The 23,418-nt window shown below is 38.1% G+C and overlaps 2 protein-coding genes across 4 annotated transcripts; one reads left to right on the plus strand and one right to left on the minus strand.

The window, feature by feature from the left end:
• Window positions 1-1,842: 1,842 nt before the first annotated feature.
• Window positions 1,843-17,662, plus strand: LOC117303759 (annexin A7-like). 3 transcript variants are annotated; one of them, XM_033788087.1, is made up of 15 exons: window positions 1,843-1,948; window positions 3,867-4,262; window positions 4,852-4,947; window positions 5,616-5,672; window positions 7,812-7,961; window positions 9,379-9,456; window positions 9,887-9,968; window positions 10,546-10,640; window positions 10,917-11,030; window positions 11,362-11,452; window positions 12,793-12,929; window positions 14,121-14,310; window positions 15,583-15,641; window positions 15,866-15,988; window positions 16,761-17,662. In XM_033788087.1, exons 2-15 carry the CDS (start codon window positions 3,888-3,890, stop codon window positions 16,818-16,820), a joined length of 1,707 nt encoding a protein of 568 aa, XP_033643978.1. In that variant the 5' UTR covers window positions 1,843-1,948; window positions 3,867-3,887; the 3' UTR covers window positions 16,821-17,662. The 3 variants fall into 3 exon arrangements, with proteins under 3 accessions (XP_033643978.1, XP_033643977.1, XP_033643979.1); XM_033788086.1 differs by lacking the exon at window positions 1,843-1,948 and adding an exon at window positions 2,286-2,376; XM_033788088.1 differs by lacking the exons at window positions 1,843-1,948; window positions 5,616-5,672 and adding an exon at window positions 2,286-2,376.
• Window positions 17,663-19,934: 2,272 nt separating this feature from the next.
• On the minus strand, window positions 19,935-23,182 carry LOC117304072. Its single transcript, XM_033788567.1, has 4 exons — window positions 22,804-23,182; window positions 22,095-22,318; window positions 21,767-21,825; window positions 19,935-21,333 (listed from the first exon to the last, which is right to left on the minus strand). Exons 1-4 carry the CDS (start codon window positions 22,928-22,930, stop codon window positions 20,853-20,855), a joined length of 891 nt encoding a protein of 296 aa, XP_033644458.1. The 5' UTR covers window positions 22,931-23,182; the 3' UTR covers window positions 19,935-20,852.
• Between the last annotated feature and the right edge of the window lie 236 nt (window positions 23,183-23,418).

Here is a 23,418-nt window from a genome sequence, read left to right on the forward strand (position 1 = left end):
TTCTATTTCCTACTCCACGATTCAACTATAATTAAACAAAGCTTTCAGGCGCATAACCAAGACAATGATAATCCTCCCAAATATTCTTGAAGTTAAAAAAAGGTTCAGTGATCGTTTTAACTGGACCTCGATATGTAAAGTTGCAAAACGAGATCGTGAACCAGGCACGACTCATCAAAGAGGACAACGCAAAAATCATAAAAAAGCAACGTGGAAGAATTGATATTGCGCCCTCTATTGAATGATGGCGCTACAACAAAATTGCATCAAAACGATGGTGTTTTTTTTAATGGTGTGCCCATATAATATAAAGCTACAGCTTTATGGGTGCGCCACACTAAATAAACAAATGCAAACCAATTCTGAATGCTAAATAATTATTTCAAAAATACTAGTAGTTATAAACTATAATGTCTGTCAGTCTCATCAAAAACTAATCAAAACTAATCAAACCAGGGCTTCGCCAACTGAACCGAAACGTCCATGTTACAGACATTTTTCCAGATTTTATATGGATCTGATTTCCAATCAGAGTGTGAAGCATGTTTTTCACCCCTCAAAATGCAAAAAGCTCCCGGGGGCTTCGCCCCCCTGGACCCCCACCGGGGCAATTCACCCACGGACCCCACCGTTAATGTTTATTATAATGGATCTGATTTCCTTTAAAAGTGTGTCTATTTCTCGGTTTTAGGCACATGGATGGAGGCATGGTTTTTCACCCCACAGAACGCCAAAGGCTCAGAGCTTGGGGCTTCGCCCCTGGACCCCACCAGGGGCCGTAAGGCCGGCCCCTGGACCCCACCCATTTTGGGTTTACCCTCTAATAAAAAATCCTTGTTGCGCCGTTGTGCCCCCCGTTTTAAAAAATCCTCCCCTGCTTAGTCTTGACCCGGAAAATGTTTAAAGCAATCGCACAACATCGGTAAACAGTATTGTCCAAGGCCCCACTTCGTGTATCACAACATATAAAAACAACAAACCTGTGAAAGTTTAGGCTTAATCGGTCATCAGAGTCGGGAGATAACGGGAAAACCCACCCTTGTTTCTGCACATTTCGCCGTGTCATGTTAAAATAAACCCGTTATTCTCGATATCGAGAATTGTTTTAACGTTTTCTCAAAAAGTAAAGCATTTCACGGAATAACTTACTTCAAGGGAAGTCTTTCACCATTACCTTCTGTAAACCCCTGTAAGTTATTTGTAAATCTCTGTTCGATGATTTTAAAGAGGATACTCTGAACGAGAGGGGTGAGTGTCTTTTAGCCTGAGGGGAACATTTTTTAGGGCACCCTCTGCCTGCCACACCGACCATCAGTGGATTACTGCATGGAGGAATTATTCCTCCATGATTACTGGAAGGCTAATTATTAGGCACAACCGTAAAAGTGGACACACACAAAATCCAGCCCAACCATTCCACGAAGCAACACACCGTGTTCTTGATTTTGTGACTGTGATTGAAGTGATCAGATTTTTCCATCAACTTCAAATTACAGAAGTGTTTATTCATAGTTTCGTTCGACACTACCGCAACGCCCCCACACGTCACTTGCCTGGAAAACTACTGATACATTAATCGCCCAATTAGGCGTTGTTGATAATTTTAACCATAGCAATGTAAAAAACGCGCCCAGCAGTTCTAACTTTGGGCTTGAATATTGTTACGCCAAACTTCCAATGACGTCAGAGAAATGATTCATTTTGGTTTATTTATAAAGACATGTGATGAAGGGAAATAGTTTCTACTACGTACACAACACAAAACAATATAAACGTCAAATAAAAAGATCAAGCGCATTCACAATTCTAGAAGAGTAGCCGACTAGAGGATAAACTTACTTTATCGACTCAAGAAGAGTAGCTGTATAATTGTTTTCCAGTCGTGTTGGAAAGTTGTAGCAACTGTTTCCATTCATAAAACAGTCAGCTGGCGGTATAAATAAACAAGGTAGGCTATTTTCCCATCAATTATGATTATTGACAATAAAGTAGGTAGAGAGAGCATACTCCTCCAAAAACTCCTCCCTCTTTTATCAGCTCAGTCGCTCACTGCACAGAACAATGTTCATTATTGGAAAACCTAAAATTGATTTCACAAAGACGTTGTGACGATTGACAAAAAGAATGTAAAAGAAAAGCACGCCAGGCATTAAAGTTTATAATAAACAAACTACGCCCTAAATTGGATATTCAATGAAACGTGATAAACGTGATAACAAAGTAATATTTCTCAAAATGAAGCCGCTAGATGGCGCCATTCAGTGTTGACTCCATCAACTTGATCAAAATAGTTACATGGGCAGATGGGCGTAAATCTATCACAAAATCGAAGGAAAACGACACTTTTTGAGTAATAACTTGGATACTTTCGAAGAGGTATGCTTAGCTCTATTTAGGAATTACCAGGATCTATTCTGTTTTAATCTAATTAATAATGTATATATAGACTTTTGGAGGCTTTTTCGATGACCTTAAAATATCACGGCGCACAGCATACTGCACGTACCACAGCACACGGCGCACAGCATTACTGCACGTACACACAGCAGCACAGCCGTGTAGCTCTTTATGCGTGTACTGCATTGTGTGAACTATCGTACCCTGCCACTGCCAGTATCATCAGTGTGTGCATAGAGTAAGGACAGAGTGTGTGTCACCAGTCGCGGGTTTAGGATGGGTTTTTTAATTTGGTGCCTGCAATGTAATGACATACAGTTGGCACATTTATTTAGATAATTGGAAAAGTTTCTGTATGTGCCACCACTTTTTCATTCGATATGAAATATTGTATTAAATTAACCTCAATCAATGAGATATCCCTTTTTGTAAAAAAATGAGTGAAAAAGTGGTGGCGCCATACGGAGAGTTACCCAGAAAAATTTTCAATTTTTTAGGAATTGCAGTTACTGAGTTAGTTTATTGCACTTGCACTTGCAGTTTCTGATTCTAAATCTAATACTTACCCAGTAACTGAGTTTAGTCTAGTTACTTTCTGTGCGGACTGTGGTATGTTGAATACAATATATCAACAAGGTATTTTATATGGCAGGATTTGTTATCCTTTCAAGCAATGTCAAGAAAGATAAAGACATAGTTGTTTTGTTTACTTAGTTAGACCAGTAACTTAGAGTTATTTAGACCCTGTGTGTTCACTTACTCAACTGGGGCGCTGTACCCACCCCTTTTTTGTACACTATTAAAGAATTAAATTATTTAATTTTTTAAGCTTTAGATTCTGCATCTGGCCATCACTGTTATAATACCTACCAACAATCACCTACTGCTGTACAAATTTTGATGAAAGTAATATATGCCAACACGGTCGTTCCACCATGGAGGTAGAAATGGTTGGACAGACAACACAAGTATTATTAGTACTACTACACTTGCTACTACTACTAGTTGTTATCAATAGTTACGATTTAACAAGCGGATCGATGTGGTCTTATTTGGCAAAAACCCAACTCAGCTGTCGGCTTTATCAGAGAAATTCTAATAAAAACAACCTTTTTGTAATAAATTAAAGGAACACGTTGCCTTGGATCGGACGAGTTGGTCTATAAAAAGTGTTTGTAACCGTTTTTTTTATAAAATGCATATGGTTGGAAAGATGTCAAAAATTTGACTCCCATAAATGGCTGACCGTGTTAGTCGACAAGGTAAAAGGAAAACCGTGCAATTTTGAGGCATGTTTGTCTGGATCATTATATTCTACTTTTTAAACACCTTTCTAATCAAATGCTTTTCAAAGACCAACCCGACCGATCACAGGCAATGTGTTCCTTTAAAGAATATGAATGTTTGAAACATGAATGATGCAGTGTCTCCTAGTTTAATGTTTGCTTTCAAATATTCATTATTTTTAGCCTAAAAAAAAGGAGTAAACGATGAGCTATTACGGAGGAGGAGGAGGAGGCTATCCCCCAGCACAGGGAGGTTACCCACCTGCTCCAGGGGGTTATCCCCCAGCACCCGGAGGTGCTGGGTACCCACCCGCCCCAGGAGGTGGTGGTTACCCACCAGCACCAGGAGGTGGAGGCTACCCACCATCAGCTCCAGCGGGGGGCGGTTACCCTCCCGCCCCTGGTGGAGGTTACCCACCCGCACCAGGGGTTGGTGGCTATCCACCCGCTCCAGCACCGGGTTACCCTCCAGCTCAAGGCGGTTATCCACCCGCGTCAGCCCCAGGAGGGTACCCCCCGCCAGCAGCGCCTTCTGGGTATCCACCCGCTCCACAACCAGGCTATCCTCCAGCACCAGCTGTAAGTTTATTTATTTATAAGATTCTGATAGGCCCTATTAATCTTGTCATTTAATCTATTTGAAAGTGGAATAACTATACAAAATTATCATAAATCCAGAACTGGATAATAATACAAAATAAGGAAACATCGAAAACAAACGGATAGAAACTTGAGATATATTTGTACGCTAGCTGTAGTCATTCTAGCCTGAACATCTGACCTCACACTTCGAGGCTTGTGAAATAATCACCTTTGACCTTGCAATGCCTTCATCATGGTCCTGGAGATTCGCAGTTAAATCCGATGTAGATGTGTTTACATAAACCAAAACCTGTCCTTATCCTTGCGAGTAAGAACAGGGCCCAATTTCATAGAGCTAAGAAATTTTATGCTAAGCAAATTTTTGTACTTAGCAGCTCTATGAAATTGGGCCCTGGTGACCAGGCTATTTTCATGCAAATATAAACTTTGTCAAGTTATTTAAAATTGTCGCATGCATTGCCAAATTTCATTCACAGAAACCATTCAGTTTTTTTTTTAAGCAAGGTTTAAATAAATAGTAAGATCGGAGGTAGGTTGTTCAATTTGTTTTGTTTATACTTTCCAGGCTCCTTCTATGCCTATGCCGAGTGCAGCTTATAGTGGCGGTGCTGGTCTTCCATATGGTCCAACCCCGGGGCAAGCTCCAGGCATGGGCTTCGCAGTAAGTAGTCTTTGTGTTTTCCATGCTTTGAGATTAGTCTTACAGAGGCATTGCATTTATTTCAATTCATTCAGGTTATTGATCCTATAATGAAGGAAAATTTCCTTTCTTACTTGTCTATACACAAAATAATTATACATGTAGACAAAAATAGTCGAAAGTAATTAAGGACTGGGCTGATCATTGAGAAGATTGACAAAGTATGGTATGAAGGAGTTGATGTACTGTTTGTTTTGCATGAAAGTGACTGTCATCTCCTACGACTCTTTTGTTTTGAGCAACAAGCCCTAGCATATTGCCTCATCTTCCACCTCTGGCACCCCGATTCGATTTCTACCAGGGGCACTTCTTGAATTAGGTTTGACTGCGTGGGTTTTCCTTGGAATAAGTCTCAGGGGTTTTCCTCGCACATCTAAAACTGAAACCTCTATCTTGTCTTTCTCTCCATTGGGTTCTTAAAGATGATTTTTGGCAGATTTGACCCAAAAATTTTGATTTAAAATTCAATAGGTATTTTGATGGGGGTCGAGAAAGTTACAAGCTTTCATTTGAAAGAGTCCGTCAATTATTAGTGGCAGTGAAATAAAGTGCTAAAAATGAGTTTTTGTCGGGATCCCGACAATATCAGATACTGAATTGTTAAGCTACTTTTACGATTCCTCTTTCAGCAACCTGAACCGTCTTCAAGTTACAATGATCCATACACAAATCATTCCGGTTTCACCGTAGGTTATTCTTGATTATAACAAGAGGCTTTTCCAAACTGTGTTTAGGCTTTGGCAGTAGTAGCTATTTGCAGTGTTAAAGGGAAGGTACACGTTTGGTAATTACTCAAAATAAATATTAACTTAAAAACTGACTTGGTGATGAGCATTGGAGAGCTGTTGATAGTAACAAACATTGTGGGAAATGGCTCCCTCTGAATTAGTGTAGTTTTTGAGAAAGAGGTAGTTTCTCACTAAAAAAATTAAAGACTTCTCGCTAGAAGTCTTTTATTCCTATCTGAGAGCACACAAATTCGTCCAAAAAGGGTGTTTTTTTCTTTCATCATTTTCTTGCAACTTCGATGACCAATTGAGCCCAAATGTTCACAGGCTTGTTATTTTATGCTTATGGGATACACCAATTGAAAACACTGGTCTTTGACAATTACCAAACATGTACAGTGCCTTTAAAATGTGGTTTGGAAATGTTCTTTGCTGTGCATTGTGGAATTTCTTTTTTTCTAAATACCTGGAACAGTTTATCCATTCTGATTGGCCAAGAGGAGACCATGTGGCCATGTTAATTTTTTTGACTTGACCTTATTAAGTCAAAAGAGGGCGCAAATGGTAAGGTACGATTTAGTTTTTAGGGCACATTATTTGGCTTGTACAAGTTTGAAACTTCCGTGTGATTGCTTAAAACTTTAGAGCACAAGTTTGAAACTTTTGCAATAAACTATTAGCGCTCATCACATAATAAAAATTCAATGCAGAATCGAGGGGAGCTGAGGCTAATACTGTCAGATTTGTTCTGCATTTTAAAGTGTTTTGGAGGTTTTTAACAGAAGCTATTTATGAATGGGAACTACAGAGTGGTGACTCAGTCTTAAACGTCTGTTTCAAACCTTGGAGGGCCGTGGTGAGGGTATAAATGACCTCACCTGGTCATGACCCTGCTGGTTTGAAAGGGTCATCTAAGACCTTATGACCTCTTTTACTCTGTCAGCCCAAAGTTTGTTTTGCAGTGATTATTTGATTTTGACCTATGTTTCATATATAGCTGCTAGGTAGGAAACATAATAAACTTGTCTGCTTAGCAAAAATGAGTAGGGAGTCAGTCACAGACAATGTACATAAATAGGAGTTTTTCGCAAAGTAATACTTCTGCTATGCAGCTACAGTATATGATATCACTACCTAATTGGCATGCTGTGTTGTTGTTTTATTTTGACTGTTGATTTTCCCCAGGATGTTACAATTATTGTTTGTTGAAATTTGTTGTTCACATCCCCTGGTATTGGAACGGCAATAGCAATGTCAACAAGTTGCTCTTCACAATGTATTTTATTTGTTAAGCCTCCTTGGTACTATGTGAGTGTATTTTAATTTGAAAGTGAACATATTAAATGTAAATTACTACAATATCCCACTGGAATAAAAACTGAAATAACCTCAAATATTATCATTATTGATTTTGATTGTCGATTATTAGGGTGTTTATATTGATCCTTATAGATAATTATTGAAGTACATGAACAGAAATGTTAATGCCAAACATTAATTCCAGTTAATGCCAAACTTTGTTTCCAGTGTATTGGATAATTTTCATGATATTTCTTTGAAATGTTCAATAGGCCTATTCGCCTTATTAATTTTCTATTGGGAAAAAACCCTCTAATAATTATAACCTTGAAGTCCTCTGTGGCTAATTACGACTGGTACTCTGTATGTTTATGTGCCACACTGACCAACCCTTAGATACAGCATGATGTTGTGTTAATGATTATTTCATGGTAGTCTTCTGGTCACTGCAATGCATGAGCAACCTGGGTCACACATGACTGCATTCTGTTTCAGATTAGACTCGGAAAACAGTCCTTCCCTCATTTTGACCTAAACAAAGGGAACTGTGAGTTTAACAATCGCCTGAATGGATTTCATAACACTTAAAGATTTTGCCTTTAGCCAACTGTTTATGCAAGATCAAATTTCCAACATGCTTGCACCCCTCCAGTTGAAGGCACTAGTTTTTAAGACGCACTAGTAACCCTTCCAAATTCCCAAAAATCCATTGCATGGTTTTGTTTGCATTTCATGGATTGAGCCCTGCACATCAAGTAATCCTCGTGTCTTTCATTGAATGTCTTTACTCTTTTTCAGGGAGCTGCATATGCTGCGACAGCTTTCCGCCCACCCTCCCAACCTAATTACGCCCCTGCCCCTGCCCCAGGTGGGCCACCTATGCCCTCACCCATGTACAATCCACCCCCAGCACAAGTGGCAACTGCACCGCCACCACGCCCCGTACAGGTAAGAGGGATTTTGGTACATGGTGGATTTGGTCCAGCATGAAATAAAACTCGTTATGATTCATGTTCTGCATCTTGTGTTGCCCTAAACTTTTTTTAGTGACTGTCTCAGCAAGGCCCAGCTAGCTTGTTATTTCACCCATTACCTATTATCACTGGTCTAAATTTCAAATGAAAAGGGGAAGCTTTTCAATACTAAACTAACCAGCTGGACCACTTGCGGTTGATTTCAACTGGTTCTAAGGTGTTTTGACTACTATTGACCCCTTGCACCCATGTCACACGCGGCGACTGTGCCATGTTCACCATTTTGGTGGTTAATGTAAACGTCGCGTCGCCTTAAATGCGCACTTTACTGAATAACGCACAGTTACTTTGCCCACCAGTATGGCGGTTCCAAGACTATTCTGATGATGACTTTTGGTGAAGTGGGTCAATTGGCCAGTTGACCAATGTTTTTATTTGATGAAGTGTGGAGATGCCTTACCTTTGCTCTTATCCATGTAGAGGTGCTGTCTGGCATGCTTGCAAGCTGCACTTTCTTCTCTCTTAAATGTTTATACCTGCACAAACACCAAGAAATATTTAAATAGCAAGGGACGCATGGTTGTATAATATTACAAAATGTACCTCGTGTGAAAGGACAACAATTGTTTCTACTGTCCAAGTTCTCTTGCAAAATCTAGGCTAACATTGCTACATTTTACAACCATGCTAAAATTAAACAAGGGACCCTAGTTAAATTGCTGTCGTGTGAATAGCACTTTTTAGTAAAGCTTTTTGCATAAGGGCACAAGTGTGATGACTGGGATTTGAACCCACAATCCAATGACTCAACTACCAGAACTTCATTGTGATCATACTCTAAATTTGCTCGGCCATTACGCCCTATCTGAAAGTTATAACTGAAAGTTATTGTTGTAAGGTCAATGTTTAGTCACCACAAATTTTACATCTTGTGCTATTTTTGTCTGAGAATTTGTATCTATTTAAAAACCTGTCTTATCTTACGGTCTAGATGCTGAGCAGGCTTTGACATGTAGCTGAATAGATGTGGTATATCTACCCAAATTTACAGTTATGATCAATATTTAGATAGATAGTACATTTATTTCAATGTTGCCATGATTAAATACATTATGTAAGATGTAAAAATTGAGGTAGACTCTAGATGAAGTTGTCAGCCAAACTTCAAGCCTAAAATAACTCATGGCACCCACGGCGATTGCTGTGGTGTCCTTTACACAATTTTTCAATAAAAATTTACATTTTCCCTTTCCAGAGGAAACTTGCCAGGCCCCTTCAAGAGCAAAGTTCAAGACCTGGAACTTTTTTTTTAATAACCACAACTCATCAGTCAATGTTATAAGTGAAATTGATACAAGTCATAAAGTAAATTTGTTATTTTTATTTTGCAGGCAGCCTCTGCACCTACTCAGCAGATGGCTAACATGTCCATAGCATCCACTGCTGCCAAGAAGACTGTTGTTAAGCGGGTGTGTATGATAAAATTATTTGTACAGTAGGCGTGTCAAAATTCAACTTATCCAAGACTGAAGCCCAAGAGTTTTGTTTTTGTAATAAACTAACCGCGCTGGTTGGCATGGACGGTCACGTTAGTAAAACATTCAATCATGTTACATGTATATGTTTTCACCAAGGTCAACACTTTCTGTAAACTTTCAATTCAATAAAAAACAGGTCCCATGATTGGTTGGGTTGTTTCCAGCAAACTCTGCACTGTTTTGGAATATTTGTGTGACATTGTTACAAACTGTGGCTATACGTTTTTGTTTTGCATTTATGGCCTACCATAGTTTTCCAACCACGATTGGCAAAAACTTGAGCTGTGACGTTGCAATAGAAGGTCTATAGCTGTCTAAAAAATCTGACTATTCCGTTTTTTTTCCTTTTCATTATGATCAGGGGACAGGGACTGTAAGAGAGAAGGCAAACTTTGACGGTCATAAAGAAGCTGAGATCCTTAGGAAAGCCATGAAGGGGATTGGTGAGTAAAACCCTGAAAGAAATTTAGAATAGCTTTTAAACAAAATGTAAATCACTCTGCGTGACCAGGGCCCAATTTCATCGCGCTGCTTAGCGGCTGATGTTGTGCTTACTGTGCAATTTCTATTTCATAGCACTGCTAACCGTAAGCACACACGAAAAAGGCATGCTAACCTTCCGGTGCTTAAATTACGTCACAATGCAAATTCTCAGTTAACACGCAATATGGCCTCCCAATTTTTCTGCTAACCTGTGAAATACGCTGAGGCTTAAGCAAATTGTTCTGCTACAGTAAGCACGCAAATTTGCTTACCGTTAAGGAGCGTTATGAATTGAACCCACACTCTGCTGATCAGAAACATCAGAGCTTGAATCCGGTGCTCTTAACCACTCAGCCACTGCACGACATATGAAGATAGTACTGACAGTAAGCTAGTAAATAAACTGTACCAGCTTAGCCCAAGTTTCACAAGATATCTAATGTGCTTCAACTTTGTGGAAAAAAATAGTTTTTGTGAGAGAAAGTATAAAATAGATCAGCTTTGTTAAATAAAAATAAATATCTTGTTATTATTCAGGGACGGATGAGAAAGCAATTATTTCTGTGTTGGGATCTTGTTCTAACGCACAAAGACAGAAGATTCTGATTGACTTCAAAACAATGTATGGAAAGGTAAGAAAGAGATTTGTTTCATGTCTAGAATCACACTGAGGGTACAGAGTTCATGGAGACCGCCCTCTGTTACCCTGGTCTTGGCCTTGGTGCCCCTTCAAAGATTTCCCATAGACTTGAAGCTTTTTAAAAAGAAGTGCCCTTTGCAAAATGAAATTTCCAGGCATGTTGTTTATAAAGCTGATCCTACCTCAATGTACGGCTGTTTCATGATGGTTTAGACATCCCACAACTGCTGTTTCATGTACGAATTGTTTGTGTGACTTCTCTTTGCAGGATTTGATTAAGGATCTTAAGAGTGAGCTGAAGGGTAAATTTGAAGACATTGTCTTGGATATGATGGCAACACAGCCACAGTTTGACGCAAGACAACTGCGGAAAGCAATGAAGGTATGGGTAGAATAAAGAAAGCATTCAAATCTTGAAGACAAGTGTTTCTAGTTAAAGATATTGTACAGGACTGGTAGAGCTGACAAAAAGTCGGAGACAGTTTTCATGTTTTGTGTCATCGATTTGTTGTTTGAAGCTTCGCATGGTGTGAAGAAAATGAGACGAGCAGAGTATACCAGTCGAAACGTCAAGACCACAACGGCTCTTTTCAAAGACAACACTCACACAAAAGAGACACTATACATGGTTGTATCCGCAAGTTTACTATTTAGTGTTAATAAATCCTTCTGGTGATCGATTTGTTTGAATATTTTTTTTCTCTCTTGTTTAGGGTCTTGGAACAGACGAAGCAGTTCTGATTGAAATTTTATGTACAAGAACAAATCAAGAAATCCACGCCATCAAAGATGCTTACAAAAAAGGTTAGCAAATAAGAAAATCCCTTCAAGTTAAATATGTGGTAGTTGAACTTTTGGTTATCCGAACCTTTGGTTATTAGCACTGATAAGCGTTGGGACATTTAAGTGGTTCTACATGTATGATTAAAACTATTGGCTATAGTGCTCCAGTTCACAACTATTCCTGATCATTCACAATTTAACAAAACTGACACAGATTACTAGTTATAAAAATAACTACATATGTATATTTGTTAAATTTGCTAAGTGAAACTGAAAGATAAACCTCCATTTACAATTGAATGGTTTCACAATCCCAAGAAGTATTGAATCACTGTGCTAAACAAAACCTACAACTAAAATATAACATTTGTAAGGTTTACAGTAACACCATGTAATGATAATCTCTAAATGAATGAGTTGGAGTGGTTCTGAAAAGAACCATAGGTTTTAACTCCTTAGAGATTATCTCCACATGGTGTTACCGCAAACCTTCCTATAATTATCGTATTTCCAAAGTTTAAAATCCTATTTTAAAGGGTATATGTACTTTTCCTATCAAAAAACACAATGTCCAGAGATTTACATTAAACTTACACAGTTTGAAGATAATGATAGTAGAAAGCTTCCCTTGAAATTTTACTTACTGAAGTGCTGTAGTTTTTGAGAAATGAGTAAAAGTAATAATTTTCGTCTCAGTTTTAACATTTAAAACTGTATTAACCAGTTATGCTATGGTTTTGGTATAATATCATAACTGGTTAAGGGGATTTTACTTGCTAAAATCATTTTGGTCTCATGAGACCAAAATGATTTTGTGACTTGTTTTACTCATTTCTCAAAAACTAGTTAGTAATATTCGAAGGGAAGCTTTCCACTATCATTATCTTCAAACCCTGTTTAATGTAAATCTGTGGACATTTTGAAAAAGTAAATGGAACGTTACAGAATTGGTAAGAAACAAAAATCGTGAAGATCACAGATTTACATAAAACTTACAAGGTCTAATGATGATGATAGTAGAAAACATCCCTTGAAATATTTCTGTATGAAATGTCATATTTGATGAGAAATAAATAATCTAACTTCGCGTTTGGAGTTTATCGCTCAGTGAGCGTTTTATTCATTTTTATTTTGGCATCGATGCAATGCAAAATTTGTAATCGGTTTTTCACTATTCTCTCGTGACCCAGAAGGTCGATCGATCTTAAACTTCTACATTTTTGTCAGTTAATGTATATGGTGGATTACATAATGTGCTTACACTGTCAGCAACTGGTTCGTTAGCAAAAACCACTTCTGTAATGTTCCTTTAAAAGTTATACTGATCTTTTTTAACCACTTGTTTTTCTTTCATTGTTTAGAATTCGCAAGGAATCTTGAGAAGGATGTGATATCTGAAACATCTGGACATTTTCAGCGTCTTTTGGTTTCTATGACCCAAGGAGCTCGCCAAGAAACTGACACAGTGGACATGGCTAAAGCAAAGGCAGACGCTCAGGTACAGGAAACGTTTAGTCACAGATTTTCACCGGTCGTGAATACAGCAGGGCTCGAAATTTACACTGGACCAAGGCCAGTGTATTTTAACATCAGGCTGGTAAAGTGTCGGGCTAGATTGCTCAGTTGTTAAAGATGCTTTGTCAAATTTTTGGCCGATTTGACCCAAAAATTTTGTTTTAAAATTTAATAGGTATTTTGGTGGGGGTCGAGAAAGTAACAAGCTTTCATTTGAGCCATTGCTCGAAAAAGTTTGCCAATTATTAGTAGCAGTGAAATAAAGTGCTCAAAATTCTTATGTGTTTTATAAGAAACGTTTTAAATTTTTGTCTTGGTTCCTGACCATTAAAAGTAAAAGTTAAACTTTTATTCGAGCGGGTGATACTCTTTGAAATACCATTCACTCAAATTATTTTAAATGTTTTTTAATGTTTAGGGCAAAAAATCTGACATAGCATCTTTAACCCGCACGATAATTCAGTGGTCGCAGGTTCAAGTCCTGCTAAAGAAAATGTTTTTTGGTGTTCAACCCCAAATTATAACCTTAAAGAAAGTTACATTTTGATTTCCACATTCTGCAACAATCTTGTGACTTTTCCCCTGCCCTGTTCAGTGAGTAAATGACTTACACTAAAGTTGCGCACAATATGGTATAACTAATACTAATAATAGTGCCTATTTATAATGCCCACATCGGTCTAAAAGACACTTCTGTCATAGGAGAGATGGAGAAGCAAGTGGGCTTACCATGAGTCAAATAGATGATATTTTATGCACAAAAATGGGTTTTCAAATAAGTTTTGAAGCTGGTTCAATTCATAGAGTTATATGTAAGAACTAGAGGGCGCGCTGGTGATGCTTCTTGCACAAACGCGACGGGACTGCAAGGAGACTTGTGCGCGCCATTCTGTACACGCGTTGAAAAAGAAACACACTTTGGAGTTTGTGTTTATTGAGTTTGTGTTTATTTTCAACTTACAAAATGGCCGCACAAACACACGCTAAGCAATGCCTGTTTAACTTATAAAATGGCGGCCTGCACGCATGCCGGGTCGCGTATATAGGCCAGTGCACCCTCTAGCTCTTATACATAACTCTATGGTACAAGTAGTCACTAGTCAGAGATTTGGAGGGAGTTCATTCTATTGAGAATTCCATTGAGAGTTTACCTTTTTTTCCCACTGATGTTCAGGCATTGTGGGAAGCTGGAGAGAAACGATGGGGAACCGATGAGTCGCAGTTCAACGTGATCCTAGCCTCAAGAAGCTTCCCTCAACTCCGAGCAATCTTCGAGGAATACAGCAGGTTGGGCAAATACTCCATTGAACAGTCTATCAAACGGGAGATGTCAGGTGACCTAGAGAAAGGAATGCTGACAATAGGTAGGTACAGTTAGACCCATGAGATGTGTGGCAAGGGAGAGGGGGAACAGTCCATCAAACGGGAGATGTCAGGTGACCTAGAGAAAGGAATGCTGACAATAGGTAGGTAGAGTTAGACCCATGAGGTGTGTGGGAAGGGGGAGGGGGAACAGTTCATCAAACGGGAGATGTCGGGTGACCTAGAGAAAGGAATGCTTACAATAGGTAAGTGCAGTTAGACCCATGAGGTGGGAGGGAGTAGGGAGGGGCATTGAACAGTCTATTAAATGGGAGATGTCAGGTGACCTAGAGAAAGGAATGCTGACAATACAATGTAGGTAGGTGGGGGTTGCACCCATGGGTAGTGGGGGGGGGAGAGGGGGAGAGGGGGGCATTGAACAGTCTATTAAATGGGAGATGTCAGGTGACCTAGAGATAGGAATGCTGACAATAGGTAGGTACAGTTAGACCCATGAGATGTGTGGCAAGGGAGAGGGGGAACAGTCCATCAAACGGGAGATGTCAGGTGACCTAGAGAAAGGAATGCTGACAATAGGTAGGTAGAGTTAGACCCATGAGGTGTGTGGGAAGGGGGAGGGGGAACAGTTCATCAAACGGGAGATGTCGGGTGACCTAGAGAAAGGAATGCTTACAATAGGTAAGTGCAGTTAGACCCATGAGGTGGGAGGGAGTAGGGAGGGGCATTGAACAGTCTATTAAATGGGAGATGTCAGGTGACCTAGAGAAAGGAATGCTGACAATACAATGTAGGTAGGTGGGGGTTGCACCCATGGGTAGTGGGGGGGGGGGAGAGGGGGAGAGGGGGGCATTGAACAGTCTATTAAATGGGAGATGTCAGGTGACCTAGAGATAGGAATGCTGACAATAGGTAGGTGGGGGTTTCACCCATGGGGAATGGGGGGGGGGGGCATTTAAAAGTCTATTAAATGGGAGATGTCAGGTGACCTTAAGAAAGGAACGTGACAATAGGTAGGTAGAGTTAGACCGATGAAGGGGGGGAGTGGTGGGGGGGGGGGGTTGGGGGTTGGATTAAACAGTCCATCAAACAGGAGATGTCGGGTGATCTTGAGAAAGGATTGCTGACAATAGGCAGGGGGGGGGTAGGGAGGAGTTGAGAGGGGGTGTGTGAAGGTTAGAATGATGAAGATCTTACCTCATGTAGCAAGGAAAGCTGTTCAATATATGGTTTATCCATGAAGAGTGTAGTCCTTCACAAAGTGCGTCCAAGTTTCTAGAATGTGATATTAATCAAGTCGTTTGTTTATTCCACAGTGGCATGTGTACGGAGCTCACCAAAGTACTTTGCAGAGAAGCTGCATAAATCTATGAAGGTAAAGACAAAATAAGCATTGAAAACTGATTTAAAAAATTGAAACAAAAAGTTGCATCGTCTTGAAATGATCAATCAGGTGGTATCGTATAATTAGACGGTGAATTGCCTTAAGCGTCACTCAGTGACAAATATGAGCACTATATGAGCCATTATTGCTTTTACAATTATTATTATTGTTATTTTGTAATTTGTTTGATGTGTTTTGTCTTTCTATCCCTCTAGGGTCTTGGAACAGACGATGATACCCTTGTCCGTGTCGTCGTCTCTCGCTGTGAGATTGATATGGTTGAGATCAAACAAGAATTCTACAAAGAGTATAAACAGACTCTGGGAAAATTCATCGCGGTAAGTAGCCATCCCTTAATATACAGTCGATCCTCGCTATAAATAGCACTGTTATAAACGGGTTCTGCTTTTAAAGAGTACATTCTGAAGTTCCGAATATCATTTGTGCTTGGTGTTTTGTTTTGCTGTCCTCTTATATCGTCATTCAATTGAAAAAAATACAAGACCATCGGATAGTTAGTTTTTTGAAAGTTTGTTTTCTTTACACTCGTGGCCAATGGCCAAATTACAGTACAAATGACAATAAATTTCTACAAAAAATAGTTTACATTTTACATATAAAATATACAGTAAGCTTGTCAAGGCCCAATTTCATAGAGCTTCTAAGCACAAAAATTTGCTTAGCATAAATTTCTTCCTTGATAAAAACATGATTACCAATAAAAATTTTCATTTGATGCATATTGCCCGTTACTGGTATTCAGCTGTTGTTTGCTTATCCTGAAAATCCAAGGGATTTTGGTAGGAAATCTTGTTTTTATGAAGGCCAAATTTTTATGCTAAGCAAATTTTTGTGCTTAGCAGCTCTATGAAATTGGGCCCTGATCTTGAGTTTACTGGCCTGACACTAAAATCACTGACCTCGGGCTCCTGAGCTGAAGTAGCATGGGTCTGTTGGTGTTTATCATGGTGTAACGGGGGAGGGGGCCAGATTTTTAACAAGAACTGCCTTCTAGGCCCACAGTTGGAGAACACATAAACCCTAAATCTTCAACCATTCCTCCTTTATAAATTTTGTTTGGTCATATTACTGTTTTCTTGTGTTTTTCAGGGAGACACATCTGGTGACTACAAGAGAATTCTTTTGGAACTCGTGGGAGGCGAGTCCTAAAAAAGCTGCCTTTTGAACTTTTCAAAAAATCAATTCCTGAATTAATCAGTGTAGTTAAACAATTCAATGTACTCTGTAAATTTATATTCATGGATTATGAAAAATTATGACATTTTTGTCAACCTTGACATCGATCTAGAAAAACATTAACCTTAACTAGAAGTTATTTCCTCCTGTCCACAAAGGGAATAGTTAATATATGTGATCAAGCTTTAATGAGTAATATGTTGGAAATGTCAGTATGGAGAAACAAGCCAAATAATGGGGGTAAACATTTCTCAAATGTTTTTGTTGTTAAATTTCAATGACAAAATAAATTTACATTTTATATCAGCAACTTCCTACCTTACAACATCAAAAAGGGGTTAGAATTAGCATTGGAATACAATGTATATACCATGTATATTCACTTTACAATTCAAATTAAAACCCCTTTTCTCAGTTGTATTATCTCGCAATTATTGAATTTTCTACCAAAACTGTTGAACCATAGGTGGTATCAACACGGGTTTTAATAGTATTAAAGCATATATTATGCTCTTAGCTTTAAAAAAAAAGAAAAAAAAGTAGAGTTACATGGGTCGACAAATAACTAATTTCGCTTGATCTCATGTGATCACATATGATTGTCCAAACTTGATTTGTTGCCGTGTTGAGTTTTATAATTATAACTCGGTGTTTTAATTCTTTACTAACAATATGGCATGTACAAAATGGGATTGTTTTAATAAAACTTAAAGGCAGGGTCTTTTTATTTCAACGCAGTGCTGATTTATTGAATTTTCAAGAAAGATACAAACAATAAAAGTCACATGTGATGTGAAAGTTTCAGCTGAATTTAGTTTATACTTGTTGAGAAAAAAAAACCTATTTTTTTCTCATGACCAACAGAGTCAACTTATCTTACTTTCTTACTTACAAGGTAGCCTGAACTTAGTCTGTATTAGATTTTATTTGGGGTAAATGTTTAAAAAAATTATAACAAAAGTTATGTTCAGTGTATATTTTAGAAATTATAAAGTTTGTCTTACTTAATTTGTGTTTATTTTGGTGGTGGCTGATAAAATGTCAATTCATGACACGACCTTTACTTTGACCTTTTAGTTTTAGTGGAAATATTATGTCAGATTTTGCAGCTGTTTGCAAAAGGTGTTGCAACAACCAATTAACATGTAATTATCAATTATGAGATGAGAACATAAAAAAAGTCAATATAAAAAGAGGAGGAAATTGTAAAGAAGGATTTTTTTTTTTTACTTCTGAAGCACATTATCATGTCTTGCACTCCTAACTTCTTCAATGTATGTGAACAAAAGTTATTAAAAAATATTAACAACGTGTAATGTACGGAAATTCTATGAAGTTAATTGTTTTTACATTTCTTATACTGCTGTATTTGTATTTTTCATCATTGTTTATAATCAGCATGATCTATGCCTTACTGTAACTCTCAGCACTTGAACTTGAAATCTCTGCCTGATTTTTTCTAAATGTCAGAATATTTCTGTATTTATACAAGAAGAGATAAGAAGAATAAAATATATGCTATAAAGATTTATAGCCGTTCAAGGGTAATTTATTTGTTGATTTGTGTTTTTTACATTAAAGGCAGTGGACACTGTTGGTAATTACTCAAAATAATTATTAGCATAAAACCTTTCTTGGTGCTAGTAATGGGGAGAGGTTGATGGTATAAAACATTGTGAGAAACGGCTCCCTCTGAAGTGCCATAGTTTTTTAGAAAGAATAATTTTCCATGAATTTGATTTCGATACCTCACATTTAGAACTTGAGGTCTCGAAATCAACCATCTAAACGCACACAACTTTGTGTGACTAGGGTGTTTTTTTCTTTCATTATTATCTCGCAAGTTCGATGACCGATTGAGCTCAAATTTTCACAGGCTTGTTATTTAATGCTTATGTTGAGATACACCACCTGTGAAGGCTATAGTCTTTGACAATTACCATTAGTGTCCACTGACTTTTAAGGGATGAAGCAAGGGTGGGTTGTTTTGGATAATTTATTAAATAATTTCCACGTTGAGTTTCTTCAAAACTAAGGCTTTATTATTATTAGTGTGATTATTATTATTATTAGTGTGATTATTAATACTATTAGTGTGATTATTATTACATGTATATATTTCTGGTAAGGAAACCAAGGATGGATGCCTTACTTTAATCACTGTAGCTCGCAAGCCTGAGGAAACCTGTAAACAAGGGTGCTTTCTTTTTTAACCCAAAACACCAGGGTTTACCTATACTTTTTCACAAAGTGCTAGGTTTAATCCTCTCTCGGGTTAGGATGATTAAGTTGTCCTAGCATTGGATGGGTTTAATGCATCCTAGAGTCTATGGATACAGAAATTGGCTCGTGATTAGTCCTAAGGTTAATCCCAAGTTAGGAAGAGTTTGGTGAAATCATAGGATGGGTCCTTATACACGCAATACCAATCCTAGTTTTTAATCCTGTATAATACCTTTAACTTGTTGAATTGATTGCCATATAATCTCATTACATTGAGTGGTGAGAGAGTACAAAGTCCACCCACCAAATTGGACCAGTAAATATTGCCTGACAACAACCTGTGGCGTTGTGGTTATTAATCAAATGTGACACCCACATTTATCAGAAATATAGTCCAGACATGGCTGTCAGACACCAAGACATGCCAGACACAAAGAACAAGTCTTGTTATATTAAGTTAGCTGTTCCGACCTACTGTCGGAACAGTTATATTTGGTTTTATCCTTACACCGTTGTGTGTAAGCACTGTATACTCAGTACTTTCCCAAATTATGTAATAAAATATTACTTGGGTGGGATTTGAACCCACAACTTTGACAGCCCAGATTGCCCTATAGCTATAGACAGTACAAATCATAATATGTTTAAGGAGTAGTCCTAACTCTTTGTTTTGCAAGATTAGTTAAGAATTTACAAAGCCTTTTCCTGCCAAGGTTCATGATAATTTTTCATGATAAATGTATAACATTGACTTGAGTTATTAGCAAGAAAAAAACAAAACGCAATGAGCTTGATTGACTTCAATTTTTATTTAATAATTTATTCACTGAATTGCAATATTAACAAAAACAAGTGCTGCAAATACTGAAAACTTTGTTTGAAACATTGCACAATGTTTTAACTTTATGCAAAACCAAGCTGGAAAATCACAACCACATTTACAACAAGAAATAATAATACCAGCATCAAATGAAAGTATTTTGGTTTGTGATAAACATTTGGTGGTGTATTTTAAAGAATCGAAATCTGCTCTACTACTATATAAAAAGGATCATCCAAAATCGCAACAATTTAAAATATTTTAAAAATAGATTTAAAATAAAGAGCACACTTCCATGTACTTTGTTCCACCCCAAATTATTGAAAAATTACCCAGTGAGTTTCATTGCGGTCTATTACTTGATTGTTTAAATCTTGTCTATGCAGCTGGCAAAAAATACCAAAGCACACTTCATTTCCACAGAAATGTATAAGTCCATCAGATACTGCAAAAATTTTCGATACACCATTTAATATAAAAATAATTCTTGCACAATTAATCACTTCACACCATGCAATTTTTTCAAACACCTTTATAAAGAAATGCACTTCAAATATTGCAAAAATGATATGAAATATTATGTTATCATTTAAGTATAAATTGCTTGCAGATTATCCACCACTGAAACTTAGTTGAGGAAACATGTAAACAAGGGTATCAACAAGGGTTTTCACCAATAACACAAGGATTAATCCCTACTCTTCCTTGATAAAAAGTGTTCTGGGTTCTTTGACATGCCCTACAAATCTTAGAACACATGGCTTAAAATGTCCCATCCAAAGGACGAAGCACTTAGTGTCATGACCAGGACTCGAACCCGTCCCACACTCTGCTGATCAGAAATAACAGAGCCCGCGAGTTTAGTACGTGCTTGAGCCTGGTGCTCTGAACTACTCAGCCACAGCCCACCTCATGATCGATCCAAGTCCAAGCTTATTTAAGTCTTGATACTAGGTTTAAACTCAATACTCTGGTTTTCCTGGCGATGATCTGTAAGAAGCGTTGCTAAAATCTGTGGTTTGCGTTGCCGAGGGTGTTGACCCATATCTCTTCGAACCTTGCCGAGAGTTCCTTGACACAGCACTCCCTCTGTTACTTTGTGAATGATGAGACGGGTTACCAGACTGGTTTGCATAGTTACTACTACGTAGACTTGGTGGATGGATACTATACATAGAGTTGCTTTGACTTTGCGATCTCCTAAAGCCTGATCGGTCACTTCCCGATGAAAGAGAGTTATGTCCGCTTTGGGGTCTACTACCCCCATCTGATAGACTCGGAAAGCTTCCATGATGTTCTTGTTGGTAAGACGCCACAGTGTGAGGGCGCCGCATAGGCGCACTGTGATGCTGATTGCCTGCGTATGGACTGGTATTGTGGGTTTTGTAATAGTTTGTCTGAGGGAACATTTTGGGATAATCGGGATGGTTCGGTGCTGGATACCTGTAAAATAAATGCAAAGAAAAAAGTTAATCTAGAGTTGAAATTTAGACAATAGTTGTTTTATCTTTCTTAACCTTGGAAAGTTCAACATCTTTTAATACATTGTGGTACCCCCGATAAAATATAGAATTTGAACTGCCTTTAGCCAACAGGTTGGCTGATCTGCTAGGAAAACATGGCTCTAGAATGTCAAAGGTCATAGGTTCGAATCCCACATGAGTGATATAACTTTCAAATTTTTTTCACACAAGATTCAGGAAAGTACTAAGAATAATGCTTCAAACACATCGGTGTAAGGGCAAATCACACAAACTATTCCTGATTCCCCATGCAAAATTAGCATCTTTAAAACAAATTTGAGATCATGAAAATAGTTTAACCTCTATAAAATCCTGGACAAATCATAGCTGAGAAAAGTGTATCAGTTACTTACCAAGGCTCTTGAAATCTGTGGGTATTTTTCTCCTCCTGCGCTTTTCTGAAATCTCCCATCTGTAAAAGTTGAACAATTCATCATCAGGTCAAAAATGTAAGCTGTATTTGCCTTTAAAACATCATTTTAAGAGTATTAGAGTGTAGAATGATAGATTCCCTTGGCATTTAAAGACTATTCGAACTTCAAAGATAACAAGATTGGAATGAATATAATTCGTTTATAAATCTTCCAACAAGTTCTTTTTAAAATCTAAATTGTCCTAAGTTCATATTAGGTCGAGCTGGACTAGAACCCAGAACCAACTTTTCTCAAATAATAAATTTACCTTAATTTGTTTCCCACTTGTGAAGTTCTTCCAGTCTACATAGGGAGGGACGAGCCACCCTATTTCCCCCGCCCACTTCCCCCTGGAGACAGGGTGCGGGGAACCAGGACCTCCTCTCCATATATAACGCAGTTCACTGGTACCCTCCTGAGACATTGTACCAATTCCGACCATTCTATCATCGGTCACAACGTGTGGTCGATAGTTACGAACTCCGCCTGGTCCTGAAATAACAGATTTGATTATTTAATCAAAAGTTTTCTAAAAACACCAAGAGAATAGATTGAATGTGGATACAAATTAAAAGTCACTTTAAATGCTTACATTTAATGTTTCAGTAATGAAAAGGAATGACATTTCAAAACCAACTTACATTTTGCTTGAGCTTCTTAAACTTTGGATTGCATTGTTTCACAGACATGCACTTTAGCTACTTTCTAACTGCCAACCCCGCCCCCCCCCCGCACAAAAAACTCACAACAATAACAAAACAAACCAGCAGACTCTCAATCTAAAAATAAAAATCACAAACTGACCCCCCCCCTCCCCCCCCCCCAAAAAAAAAAGAACAAAACGTGAACAATATTATGTCAAAAAAAAATGCAGTAATTTAATTTAAAAATATGACTATTAAAAGTGTCAACCTTATTTTGTATTATTTATTTAATTTCTTTATTATCAACTATATAATAATATAGTCTCTTCTTACCTGTAAATAGCATTTCTCCTTTGCCCATGTTGTGTGTGCCATTCTGGGTGAGCCATGTTGCGTCTGATCGCATCGAAGTACCACCGAAGGATACAGATGAACTACGGCGTGAACCCGTGACGGACATCGCTGCCTACTTCACCACAACTTTTTATTATCCTTTGTAGAGTTTTATTCTACCAAATGGCATGAGTAGTTTAACGCACTGTTTATGTTTCTGCCGTTATATAGTCCACTGCCAATGTTTTAGTAGCTATACAGCCATTAAATTAATCAAAACTACACGAGGGTTTTGTATGGTGTAGTCATACAGAGAAATACACCAAGTTGTTTCACTTGGTTGCACCCAAATCCTCCGTTTTTTGTGTGTTATCTTTGAAGGACGTAGTGACAACATGATTATCGACCAAATAAGCCATTGTTTTCTATTGTATTTTAGTTCTATGGCCCCCCTATCCATCCATGTGCAGTTCAAACCCACCCCGCCACCACACAGTGTCTATTTTGTATTAGCATGACACCGGGACGCTGGACACGTTGCTAAGCAGTCACCCCGGTGTCGTTTACATGACAAATAAACATCAATCACACCCTGACAGTGACTTAATTGATTTG

The sequence above is a fragment of the Asterias rubens genome, chromosome 20 (assembly GCF_902459465.1).
Source record: "Asterias rubens chromosome 20, eAstRub1.3, whole genome shotgun sequence".
In the NCBI taxonomy this organism is placed as follows: Eukaryota; Metazoa; Echinodermata; class Asteroidea; order Forcipulatida; family Asteriidae; genus Asterias; species Asterias rubens.